Consider the following 13672-nt stretch of genomic DNA (forward strand, 5'->3'; position numbering starts at 1 on the left):
GTTCAGTTCTAGTTCAGTTCTAGTTCAGTTCTAGTTCAGTTCTAGTTCAGTTCTAGTTCAGTTCTAGTTCAGTTCTAGTTCAGTTCTAGTTCAGTTCTAGTTCAGTTCTAGTTCAGTTCTAGTTCAGTTCTAGTTCAGTTCTAGTTCAGTTCTAGTTCAGTTTCTAGTTCAGTTCTAGTTCAGTTCTAGTTCAGTTCTAGTTCAGTTCTAGTTCAGTTCTAGTTCAGTTCTAGTTCAGTTCTAGTTCAGTTCTAGTTCAGTTCTAGTTCAGTTCTAGTTCAGTTCTAGTTCAGTTCTAGTTCAGTTCTAGTTCAGTTCTAGTTCAGTTCTAGTTCAGTTCTAGTTCAGTTCTAGTTCAGTTCTAGTTCAGTTCTAGTTCAGTTCTAGTTCAGTTCTAGTTCAGTTCTAGTTCAGTTCTAGTTCAGTTCTAGTTCAGTTCTAGTTCAGTTCTAGTCAGTTCTAGTTCAGTTCTAGTTCAGTTCTAGTTCAGTTCTAGTTCAGTTCTAGTTCAGTTCTAGTTCAGTTCTAGTTCAGTCTAGTTCAGTTCTAGTTCAGTTCTAGTTCAGTTCTAGTTCAGTTCTAGTTCAGTTCTAGTTCAGTTCTAGTTCAGTTCTAGTTCAGTTCAGTTCTAGTTCAGTTCAGTTCTAGTTCATTTCAGTTCTAGTTCAGTTCTAGTTCAGTTCTAGTTCAGTTCTAGTTCAGTTCTAGTTCAGTTCTAGTTCAGTTCTAGTTCAGTTCTAGTTCAGTTCTAGTTCAGTTCTAGTTCTAGTTCAGTTCTAGTTCAGTTCTAGTTCAGTTCTAGTTCTAGTTCAGTTCTAGTTCAGTTCTAGTTCAGTTCTAGGTTAGTTCTAGTTCAGTTCAAGTTCAATACTTTCTACCACAATCGATCTGTTTATGCATATCATTTCATCATTTCATATAAACCAAGGTTTGCAAAATTCCCCTTTATGCCCTTATTCACCTCACCATAACTGTTGTTGAAATATCCAAATCAACTGAAGAAGTAAAGCAATAGTTTTAACATCACTTATAACTACAATTTAATATACTTCTCGTTTCGTTCTTTCTACTAAGTTCTTATCTTTTGTTTTCCCCTATAAGGTTATTGTTGTTTTTGCTCCCCCTCTGTGTAAACTTCCTTTGAAATCTATGTAGTTAGTAGTGGTAGTTGAAGTTGTTTTTTGTTATTATTTGTAAATAAAGTTTATAAGAATAATAATAACAAGAAATTTTTATTGCTTATTTTTTGCTTCACAGCATTAAAAGGTTACATCAATAAACATAAAATGTAATAAATGAGTTTTAAAGGCATCGTATGTCTATAGAATTTACACACATACACAGAAATAAATGAAGGTAGCCTGTACAGCAAAGGATACTTTAACTATATAGTGTTTGTAGAGGTTTGAATAAGAGTGAAAATATATATTTGTATTTATATTGTATTGGTAAAGACCATAAGTAATATGAGTATCAATTCAATCTAAAAAATGGCAAGAACAGCTAGGAAAAATATATATTTTTATAAGAAAAATACTACTACATACTAACTAATTCTCAAATGAATGAAAGATTTCAGTTTAAAGGAAATAAATTTATATACATAGAAAACTAACTAAAAGAGAAGTTATTTAAAAGTAAAAAAATAAGTAAATAAATAAAATACTTAGGGCCTTATTCATAACAATTTATCAGAGGTTTATAAGGCAATTTTTCATACAAAATTTGTTCAATAAACGTTTGATAAATTGTTATGAATAAAGTAGTTAGTTTATTAAAGGCATTTTTATTTATGGGAAAATGAAAAACAACTAAAACATAGAATTTTTCTTTAGAAATTAAAAAGAGTTAAAACTAATTATTTCTATAGAATTTGTTTGCCAGTAAATTTGCTTTGTATAAACTAATAGAAGTTAATATTAAAAGAAAAGCAAATTAATTTTTTTAAATTATAGTAAAAATTATATTAACTGACCTTAATTTTTAATAGGATTTGAAGAATTTATTTAACAATATTTTGCAAAACATTTTATAGAAAACTTGCTTTAAACTGAACCATTTATTTTTTAATTAAACTCCTTCTCTGTAATAGTTGTTAATAAGAATTCTTGTTAATTGAAATATAATATTGTCAAATAAACACTATGTAATTTATGTAACAACTTTTTAAACTCATTAACAAAATTCTTGACGAAAAAATATTGTAAAAAATAAATATTTATATAAAAAAAACAAACAACAAAGTTTTTTTAATGTCCTTAAAAAGTACTTAAAATTTATAAGCTTTTATATATCAAGTTGGTTTTTTTTATACATGTTGCCCCTCATTTTTCATGCTTTGTATTAAATTTTATAAAAAAATAAATATTTTTTTTTCTATAAAAAAAGTGTTTTAAAAATATAAGTGATGGGGGTTTTGTATGCTGAGTACATGGAGTGTATTAAAACGATACTACAAAAGGATGAAATTTTTAAAGCGAATTTTTGTTTTTGACAGCTGTCAAAGATATAAGTGTTAAAGTTATACCAGTGAAAAAAAAAATAATAACATAAATAAAAGGAAAAAAGGGAGAAAATATTAAGTACAGGGAAATATATTAATAAGATTTTGTTTTTTTTTTATAGAAAATAATGGTAACAATTTGTTGTTAAACTGAGAAAAAAGGAATATAAGTTTATTTTTAATAACATATTAAGTTAAAAGGTTATTATAAATATGCTAGATACATTTAACTAAAGTGTTATAATGTATTTTTTACAATAAGTTTTAAAGCAAATATCTTATAACTTGCCAAACACTATTAGATTCGGTACAGAAAAGTTGGAAGATGGAGTTAAAACTTCTTAAACATTAGATGTTCAATAAATTAAGTAATTACTTAGTTAATTTAGTATTTAATTTATTAACGTTTTTTGTAAAAAATATATATTTGTTTTAAATACAAGTTGTTATCCTTGAATGCATTATTTGCTTTTTTTCTGTATAGTTTGTGAGTTAAGAAATATTTAGGGCCCACTGTGCCTGCATTTCCCTTCCTTGAAATAAATCATTGTTTTTTTACAAAAACATAATTTTTTTAATATTCACATATTCTGCGTACACCATGACGTATGATTATTTTTCATATAATTTAAAATAATCATACGCCTTAGGTTATGCCATCAAGTTTCAGTGGAAAATAAAACAAATTTCAAAAAATCAATTTCCATTTCAAAATAGTTCGTTCGTTTGAAATATTAGATCGCGGCGTATGATTGTTAAATATTTTACAGATAATAATCATACGCCCACGAAAAGTTAAAAATATATAATAAAAACTTAGTAACAACTGATATTCGAAATTTCTAGAATTTAACCAGCCTTAAACTAACTAGAATTTATAGTCGGGCATGACCGAACATATGTTACCCTACACCAGTGATTATGTTACAAATTTTGTAATTTTTTTAATAATAAAGTATTTAATTTAATTTTTATTTTAATTCAGAAATATTTTTATAATTTATTGACAAAAAAGGGATTTTCTAAATTTTAGTAGAGGGATTTACGTATACATCAGTTGTTTATGCAGAATATCTCGTGATATTAGTATTTATAAGCGAAATTTGTTCCCCCATTTTCTAAAGAGGACTTTATATGGCGGATAGGGTCAAATGAGGCCCGATCATTGCAGAAATCAGCAGTATCATTAAGACTTTTATAAAACTAAGTTTTGCGTATTTTTGAAGTGATACAAGATCACTTAACATATTTATAAGCTCAAAAGCCTTGTTCGGAGAGTACGGTTGTATGGGGGCCATACGAAATAATGAACTGATTTTCAATAGACTTCGTCCTTCAGTCAAAAGAAAGATATGTGTCAAATTTCATAAAACTATCTTGAAAATTGCGACCTGTAGAGTGCGTACAAGGTTTACATGGACACACAGACGGAGGGACAGAAGGACATATGTAGCTAAATTGTGAAAGTGATTCTGAGCCGATTGGTATACTTTAAGGTAGGTGTAGGACCAATATTTTTGGGCGTTACAAGCATCAGCATAAACGCATAATACCCTACCAACTATAGTGGTGTAGGGTATAAAAAGAGCCACAGTTTCACATCCAAAGAATCGCAAGTGACTCGCGAGCCGTAGTTTTCCGACCCTGCTTTAACGATTTTAGGAATTCTTCTTATGTTTTAAGACTAATTATGTATGTTTATAAGATACATCGTGGCGTATGAGTGATAAATATTTTTCGAACAATAATCATACGCCCACGAAAAGTTAAGAAAATAATAAAAAAACGTTCAATATAAACATGCTTGTTTAGTTTCTTAAAAAACAAAACAACTACTTCTCGTCTTCCTTCTTCCACACACAACTTTGTGTTAAAATTTAACCAAAAATATTTACAATAAACATTTTCATAAAAGTCACATTTAAAATTTGATTTTTTTTATAACTAAAATAATATAAATTACTTTTTTCTAAAACACTCAACTTTATTTTTTTTTTTTGGTGTAAACAAGTTTATTTAGTTTTTTTATATCTATTTTTGTTTAACATTACATTATATTTTGTTAGCGTTTTTGTATATTTTATGATTTTAGTATACTTTTTATGCGACAGCTACCAAAAAAAAATCTTACTTTTTTATGTAGATGAATAATAAAAATATTTATACAAGTCTTAAATAAAACACAACACTGTTCATTTCAATGCTAATTTCTGGTAATATGCGTGTAAATTGTAGCCCACTAACTTTTTATATACTCCAACACACATATACAAGCGCCAGCAAAAAAGCAAAAGAGAGAGAAACAACTTTTAAGTAAAATTGCTGGTAATTTGAATATATTTACAAAAAAACATACGACATTCAAACTACAGTTAAACATGCATACATAAACACTCATACATGTATACACATAATAATCTCGGAAAAATACACCGACATACATTTGTATATGTATATACAATTACTTTGTAGCAAAACTCTAAGAGACAATTCATAAATATTTAAATTCATAATGTTTTGATGTAGTAAAAGAGTTGAGATTTTATTATGGATGACAACTTTTGTATGTGTGAATGTGTATGTTTGGTTGTTTATATGAAAGTATAAGAGTTATTGTTTTTGTTGTTGTAGGTTTAATATTTATACAGTTGGTTTTTGTTGCTTGGTTGGCTGGCTGATCGTTGTTTTTTGTTGTTGATGTCTCCTAAGTTAAAACCTCAAAATTGTGTAAATATATTAAACAAAAATACTTATGTATGTACCTACCAACACATATATAAATATATATTCCATATAAACACTTATACATTTACATCACTTTATATACGAGGTTAGGTAGAATCAAATGAATTTGTAAAACAATTTAACTCCTTGTTATTTCTGAAGTATAAAAAAAAATTAAACACTTTTCAATTCCCCTACGTATTAACTATTTTAAATTATATGCGTTGTAGTAATAGTATGATTAGAATGTACATTTATGTATATCTTTTTATATGTGTTTATGTCAAGTTAAAATATAAAGGAATACAAACATAAATGTGCATATAAATAACTTAAATAACATCGTAAAAACCCTACATTTGTAGTTATAAGTTTTTGTTTATATCAATGCATATGTGTGGATTCAACACCCCAATAGTCTTGCAAAAGGTCCATGTATACCTTTTAGAAAATAGAGTTTTACAAAGGTCTAAATATTTTGTCGCCACATAGTTGTATTTTAATTTGTTATCTGACATGTGTAGGGTCCCTAACATATCTAGGGGTAAGACAATTACCTCTTTTGGAGGATGAAACCACAATTACTCTTCTGACTGTTTAGTGTAGTCTAAAAAATAACAATTGCTTTCCTCCTTGCCTAAATCTAAATTATATGTAACATCAATAGTTCTGAAAAAACACTCCGAACTGCAAGGGAATATTTTAAAAAGTGTGTGTCATGTGTATGTTAATTTGCTGTAGTTGTCTTGTAAATTTTAAGTTGTTTTTTAGGGTAATTTCTTTTTTTCGTATTTTTTACTCTTTTGCTGTTATTTTGCACAATAAAAACCACAAGCAACAACTTTTACTATGACAACAACTAGAATGACTAACTAAAAAATATAGTTTAGTTTAAAAGATATACATATGTATGAAACTTACATACATATCATGCATTTATTGCAAGAGTGTACTAAAACTAAATTCGGTTTTTTGGAGCAAATATCTAGTTTTATTTTTTAATCGTATTATTCGTAAGATGTTTACATTAGTAAGAGTAAAGTGAGTTTTAATCCCTCAAAACCTTTTTCTTAAAACGGTGCTATTCGACTTAGCTTACTGTTGAAATAAATATATAACATATCTACAGTAAATTCGTATTCATATAGTATAAAATAGATATGATTTAGATTATATCTAGCTTTTTTTTCGATTTAAAGTTGTGTAGGAGAAGTTGAGTTATCATTTTACGGAATTTATTGGGTAATGGCAGGAGACATTTCCAACAATAGTACGAATGAAAACTTTTCGAGAAAGAATCCTTAAATAACCCAATTGTCATTAAATCATGTAAGAGTGCGACATTCGGCTGTGCCGAATCTTATATACCATTCACCATAGTGTTAAATTTAAGACTTCTTTCTTTAATTTTTCCAAAAAAATTGCATTACGTTCATAAATGCTTTCACATACTACAAATACTAAACGTTGTTGTTGTCGTTTCCAGCGGTTTACTTAAACAAACACAATTTACAAACAAGCAAGCAAACAAGTAATTTTTCATGCGTATGTAATGTTTTGACGAAATTTTCAGAGGTTGTCTCATATATCCGTTAGTTATGAATCGATTTTGCTGATTTTAAATAGGAAACTTCTCGAAAGTATGTCAGATAGAATTATTGAAGACTGAGATCCCAAAGATATTTGAGGTCTTCAACGCACAGACAGATAGAGAGACAGACGGACATGAAGAATCAGCTATCTATAAGGATTCAGAATATACTTATAGGTTCTGAAAGTTATGTTGTAAAAATTTCAAACGTAATGACAAACTTATATATACCCGTCTTACAAAGACAATATTTGCACCGAAAATTTGGATTTCCATAGTTAGTTAGTTAGTTAGTTTAGTTAGTTAGTTAGTTAGTTAGTTAGTTAGTTAGTTAGTTAGTTAGTTAGTTAGTAGTTAGTTAGTTAGTAGTTAGTTAGTTAGTTAGTTAGTTAGTTAGTTAGTTAGTTAGTTAGTTAGTTAGTTAGTTAGTTAGTTAGTTAGTTAGTTAGTTAGTTAGTAGTTAGTTAGTTAGTTAGTAGTAGTAGTAGTTAGTTAGTTAGTTAGTTAGTTAGTTAGTTAGTTAGTTAGTTAGTAGTAGTTAGTTAGTTAGTTAGTTAGTTAGTTAGTTAGTTAGTTAGTTAGTTAGTTAGTTAGTTAGTAGTTAGTAGTTAGTTAGTTAGTTAGTTAGTAGTTGTTAGTTAGTTAGTTAGTTAGTAGTTAGTAGTTAGTTAGTTAGTAGTTAGTTAGTAGTTAGTTAGTTAGTTAGTTAGTTAGTTAGTTAGTAGTAGTTAGTTAGTAGTTAGTTAGTAGTTAGTAGTTAGTTAGTTAGTTAGTTAGTTAGTTAGTTAGTAGTTAGTTAGTTAGTTAGATTAGTTAGTTAGTTAGTTTAGTAGTTAGTTAGTTAGTTAGTTAGTTAGTAGTTAGTTAGTTAGTTAGTTAGTTAGTTAGTAGTTAGTTAGTTAGTTAGTTAGTTAGTTTAGTTAGTTAGTTAGTTAGTTAGTAGTTAGTTAGTTAGTTTAGTTAGTTAGTTAGTTAGTTAGTTAGTTAGTTACGTTAGTTAGTATTAGTTAGTTAGTTAGTTAGTTAGTTAGTTAGTTCGTTAGTAGTTAGTAGTAGTTAGTTAGTTAGTTAGTTAGTTGTAGTAGTTAGTTAGTTAGTTAGTTAGTTCGTTAGTTAGTTAGTTAGTTAGTTAGTAGTTAGTTAGTTAGTTAGTTAGTTAGTTAGTTAGTTAGTTAGTTAGTTAGTTAGATTAGTTAGTTAGTAGTTAGTTTAGTTCGTTAGTTAGTTAGTTAGTTAGTTAGTAGTTAGTTCGTTCGTTCTTCGTTCGTTGTATCGTTCTTCGTTGTTCGTTTCGTTCGTTCGTTCTTCGTTCGTTGTAGTTCGTTAGTTTAGGTTAGTTCGTTCGTTGTTCGTTAGTTAGTTGTTGGTTAGTTAGTTAGTTCGTTAGGTTGTCGTTAGTTCGTTGTTCGTGTTCGTTTCGTTCTTAGTTAGTTGTTCGTTCGTTCTAGTCGTTAGTTAGTTAGTTAGTTGTTAGTTAGTTAGTTAGTTAGTTAGTTAGTTAGTTAGTTGTTAGTTAGTTAGTTAGTTAGTTCGTTAGGTGTTAGTTAGTTAGTTAGTTAGTTCGTTAGTTCGTTGTTAGTTAGTTCGTTAGTTAGTTGTTAGTTCGTTCGTTAGTTAGTTAGTTAGTTAGTTATGTTAGTTAGTTGTTAGTTCGTTCTTTAGTTAGTTTAGTTAGTTCGTTGTTGTTAGTTAGTTCGTTCGTTCGTTTCGTTCTTGTTAGTTCGTTCGTTAGTTCGTTCGTTCGTTCGTTGTTTTCGTTCGTTAGTTCGTTTCGTTCGTTAGTTCGTTGTTCGTTCGTTCGTTGTTAGTTGTTGTTCGTTCGTTGTTCGTCGTTAGTTGATGATTTCGCTTTCTACATGTCTTTGCAGCTAATTTTTCGTTGTAGACTTCTTAGTACTGACAAGCGGTTAAGGCTTATGAAACGATAAAAACGCTAACTGAATGGAATATAATTTTGTATTACATTCAAAACTTTATAAATAGCGAAAGCAACTTTTTCTCTTACCATCTCTCCCTTTCACTGACCACTGCATGTTTTTGCCAACCACATCCACATAAAATATCAAAACTTAGAAACGTTCTTCTGTCTAGTACTGTTTTTTAAGTAGTTTATTGTAGTTTTTATTATTCTCAGTAAAATATTTAGGTACTTATTCGTACTTTCTATTGTTAACAAAAATAATAGAGGGAAAAACAACAACATAAAAAAATTAAACTTATGATTATACGCCCTCTTAGCTTAACAATTGTTAGTCATATTGTCTAAAAGACAAACAATTGTATACTGTGTTTGTTCTTAATGTTACTCCACATTTTACGCAAAAAAAAAAAAACATAAATGTGAAAATCTATTGTTGAAAAGCAGAAAATAAAACACAAGAATAAACTTGTTAGATGTTTTCAGAGATACGGTATGAATGACAGAAGTTTAAAAGTCTTAATTAATTTTTGGTATAATGAAATATTTTGAAATAAGATGTAGAATTAAAATTTTGATTTTTTTTTTTAAATAAAACAACAAATTAGCAACTAAAACTATTTGAATTAGTTGATCAATTTCCCAATTTAAGCTAGTAACTGCAATTTCTTTGCTTTAACAAAACATTTTGCTGGGTTTGCTTTTTTTTGCCAAAGACAAATTGTGTTTATTCTCGGTTACCACAACATTGTTGTGGGTCAACAACTTTTTAAAATGTGTATTATTGTTTAACTTTAGTCGTTGCAAACAAAAAAAGAAGTAACAACACATAAAAAACAAAACTGTATAAAAACATTTGGTTTTTTGAAAAGTTCTTTTTCAAAGAAACCACTGCAACTTCAATTTTATTGTATGTATTTAAAGGGTTTCTTTATGTGAAATAAATTTTAAAAATATGCATACAAAGGAATGTTAAAAGAAATTGTAAAGAATATATTATTATTTGATTTTGTATAAGCTAAAGTAAGGGAGTTAGGTTAAAAAAAAAAAACAAATAAAGTTTTGCATGGTTTCTAGAGATGAAACAAAAGATTTTTAGAAAAATAAAACAATTTTGTAAATAAAATATAATATAATATAATATTATAATAGAAATTCAAAAGACTTTTAAGAAGGGTATATAATAACTAATTATGTTGAAATAAAAAAAGCTTTTGCAGAAGAATGCCTCAAGTGTAAAGAATACATTTTGTCATTTAGTTCTGTATAATTTACATATTTCAATTTCTGTACCTGTTTTCTTCAGACTCTTTAGAAAACAAAAATATTAGAGGACCTACAGTGCGTATGATTAATATTAATTAAATGGTTGTAGTGGAAAATTCCTTATAACTCGATAAATATTTCATCTTTTAAAATAATTCTAAAAGCGAAAGAAACTCTATAGAATCAGCTATAAAAAGAACGTTTAAAATCTCCAAAATTATAACCTTGAGTCTCATTTTTAATATTTCAAAACTTTTTCTATTTAAGACATTTCTAAGTCAAAACCTTGCAATACAATTTCTTTGTTTATAGAAAAATTCTAAATTAATTAAATTTTTTACTTGACTAAAAATTTCAATTTGTACCCTACATAAAAACTGAAATGGAAAATAACTTGTGACAAAAAATGTTGCGTATGTACAAATCAAAAGTAACAGATTTTCACAAGAAAAACTGAAAATGAAAAAACAAAAAAAAAAAGATTCTGTAAATGTGAAGACATTTGAGACATTTTAGTAAGACACTTGAACAATACATTTTACTTTTAGTTCCAAACGAGCAGTAAACAAAAACTTTGAATGAGTGACATGAATAGAACATTTTCTATAGAGAAATGTTTGAGCACAAATGTACAATGAAAAAAATAAATATAAAATTTTATGACTACAACAACAATGGTAAAATAATAATAAATAGCAACAGAAAAGGGCAACAAACATTAATGGAAAATACAGGTTGAGAATAATAATTGTAAAACGAGGTTGGTTACAAATTTTAAAAAAATATTTACGAAAATTATTACGAAGCAATAAAAAGCTAACCTAACAAGTCTATAGTCTAGTCTATAGTCTAGTCTATAGTCTAGTCTATAGTCTAGTCTATAGTCTAGTCTATAGTCTAGTCTATAGTCTAGTCTATAGTCTATAGTCTAGTCTATGGTCTAGTCTATAGTCTAGTCTATAGTCTAGTCTATGGTCTAGTCTATAGTCTAGTCTATAGTCTAGTCTATAGTCTAGTCTATAGTCTAGTCTATAGTCTAGTCTAGTCTATAGTCTAGTCTATAGTCTATAGTCTAGTCTATAGTCTAGTCTATAGTCTAGTCTATAGTCTAGTCTATAGTCTAGTCTATAGTCTAGTCTATAGTCTAGTCTATAGTCTAGTCTATAGTCTAGTCTATAGTCTAGTCTATAGTCTAGTCTAGTCTAGTCTATAGTCTAGTCTATAGTCTAGTCTATAGTCTAGTCTACAGTCTAGTCTATAGTCTAGTCTATAGTCTAGCCTAGTCTAGTCTATAGTCTGGTCTAGTCTAGTCTAGTCTAGTCTAGTCTATATCTAGTCTAGTCTATAGTATAGTCTATAGTCTAGTCTATAGTCTAGTCTATAGTCTAGTCTAGTCTATAGTCTAGTCTAGTCTATAGTCTAGTCTATAATCTAGTCTATAGTCTAGTCTATAGTCTAGTCTATATTCTAGTCTATAGTCTAGTCTATAGTCTAGTCTATAGTCTAGTCTATAGTCTACTCTATAGTCTAGTCTAGTCTATAGTCTAGTCTATAGTCTAGTCTATAGTCTAGTCTATAGTATAGTCTATAGTCTAGGTCTCTGCTACTAGTCTGCGGTTCAGTCTATCGACTAGTCTATGAACTAGTCAATAGACTTGCAAGAGACCAATCTGTGGACTAGTCGATTGCCTGTTCTATACACTATTCAATTGACTAGTCAATTAACTACTCTGTGGACTCGTCTATTGACTAATCTATTGACAAATATTTACACCAATCTATGGAATACTCTATTAACTACCATATTGATTAGGTTATTGACTAGTCTATAAATTTATCTGCTGGAAAATTTATCCTTTCACTTTTAATTTCTGAACAACCCTCATTATTAACTATAAAAATCAACTAGTATATTTTAGATTTTTTCGAGTAGCAACAAAAACAACATTGTTGCAAATTTATTTTTGCAAATGGAAAAATAAACCTAAAAAAAAACAAATATTTACAATAAAACAACACTTGTGTGTCAAAAGCATTTAACCTGAAAGGACATTTGGCAATTTTCTGCTGTCAAAGTGTCAATTGTTTTATGTCCTTATATATTTCTCTTTAGATTTTTGCCTCAACAACAAAAAAAAATATGTTTTTGTAGAAAAACGACTTAAAATACAGCTTTTAAAAAGTAACAATTTACTACTACAGTTAATAAAGGAATGAGAAAGAAAGAGAGAGAGTTAAAAGAGCTTTAGTAAATTGCTTACTAAAAGTAAAATAGAAAAAATTCAAAAATATCCTTAAAATTTCATACGAAAATTTCTTCATTATAACATGTTTGTTTCCTGTTTTTTCTGGCTTATTTTCAGATAATAATTTCATTTGTGATTGTCGCCTGCAATGGTTGTATGAATTGAAAAATCGTACACGTCATCAACAGTTGCGTGACTCTTTGGAAAAATTCATCTGCAATTTGCAGGAGCCACATTTGCACAATTTCATCGAACCAGTGCCCAATCATGTGTTGCAGTTATTAAATGTGGGTGGCATAAATGCTGCACTAAGCGGTAGTGACCCCTTTATGAGTGGAGTCGGTATTAGTAGTAAAAAACATCATACGAAAACACGCCAGGGAGGCCAAAGACGTAATAATAAATTTGAGACTCAAATTCAATTAACCGACGATGGACAGGAGCATGAGCAGACATTAGAAAATTCAGCTTCATTGAAAAAGAAACGTGCTTTATCGCAGTACCAAAGCATTGGCAGTTTAGATGCCAGCAGTACAAATAAGGATACTAGTCATACGCCCGTTGAAAGTCATTACATATTTGGGGGACCAGACAGTAACAGTGGCATGCATAATGATTATTTTGATTCAAACTCTGAGGTACTTTTGACACATCCCGTCAAAATGGAAGATGAACTGGAATTGATGAAACAAAATGCTTTATACTCACAAAATAACGATGTTCTGACATCAGCACAGAGTCACAATCATTTGGATGGTGCCGACTTGATGCCTGTACAGGCTTTAGCCATACCAGTACGTCTGTTCTTACTGAAGCCAGAACGTCTGCCCTGTCATGAGGAGTTGAGTGATCCCACAGAATTGCCTCTGTCCCGAGATCTTATGGATGCTCGCAGTAGTAATGTGCAAGTGTTATCAGCCTCTACTAATGGCTCAATAAGTAAACATGCCTTTAATATTTTATGGCTGATATTGGCCATTGTTTATGGCACTCAAGTTGGCTAAGAAGGTATTAAGGCATCTTAACTAACACTCTCACACACACACAACATTTTTTAGTTTGATTTTTACATAAAAGGGTTTGAATTGTAAGAAAGAGAAAAAAAAAATAATTGAAAAACAAAATAACGGGTTTATTGCATACAAAATAATTAATTTCATTAAGGGGTCATTAAGATTTTTTCACTAATATTAAAAAACTAAAAAAAGAGCAAAGAAAAAAGAAAAAAAAATTATAATATTAAGCTAAATAAGTAATAATTTCAAAATTCACCTTGTGTTCTTATTCATATAAAAACAAAAAATAAATAAATAATAAAAATTATTAATTAACTAAATCATTTATAATTTGTTAAAAGCTTTTTTAATGAAAACAAAACTACTTTTACCAAAAAAAAAAAAAAGAAATACTTAATTCAGGTTTTA

General features: G+C 28.5%; 1 protein-coding gene across 1 annotated transcript in view; it reads left to right on the forward strand.

The window, feature by feature from the left end:
• LOC119607723 (connectin) overlaps nucleotides 1–13447 on the forward strand; it is a 115980-nt gene extending 102533 nt beyond the window's left edge. Inside the window, exon 5 of the mRNA XM_037961802.1 lies at nucleotides 12366–13447. Within this exon, the coding sequence (XP_037817730.1) occupies nucleotides 12366–13252 (887 nt within the window). The 3' untranslated portion in view covers nucleotides 13253–13447. The remainder of the gene's footprint in view (nucleotides 1–12365) is intronic.
• The last annotated feature ends 225 nt before the right edge of the window (nucleotides 13448–13672 follow it).

The sequence above is a fragment of the Lucilia sericata genome, unplaced genomic scaffold (assembly GCF_015586225.1).
Source record: "Lucilia sericata isolate MDLA Ls3-8-SP2 unplaced genomic scaffold, ASM1558622v1 Contig000737F_arrow, whole genome shotgun sequence".
NCBI lineage: Eukaryota > Metazoa > Arthropoda > Insecta > Diptera > Calliphoridae > Lucilia > Lucilia sericata.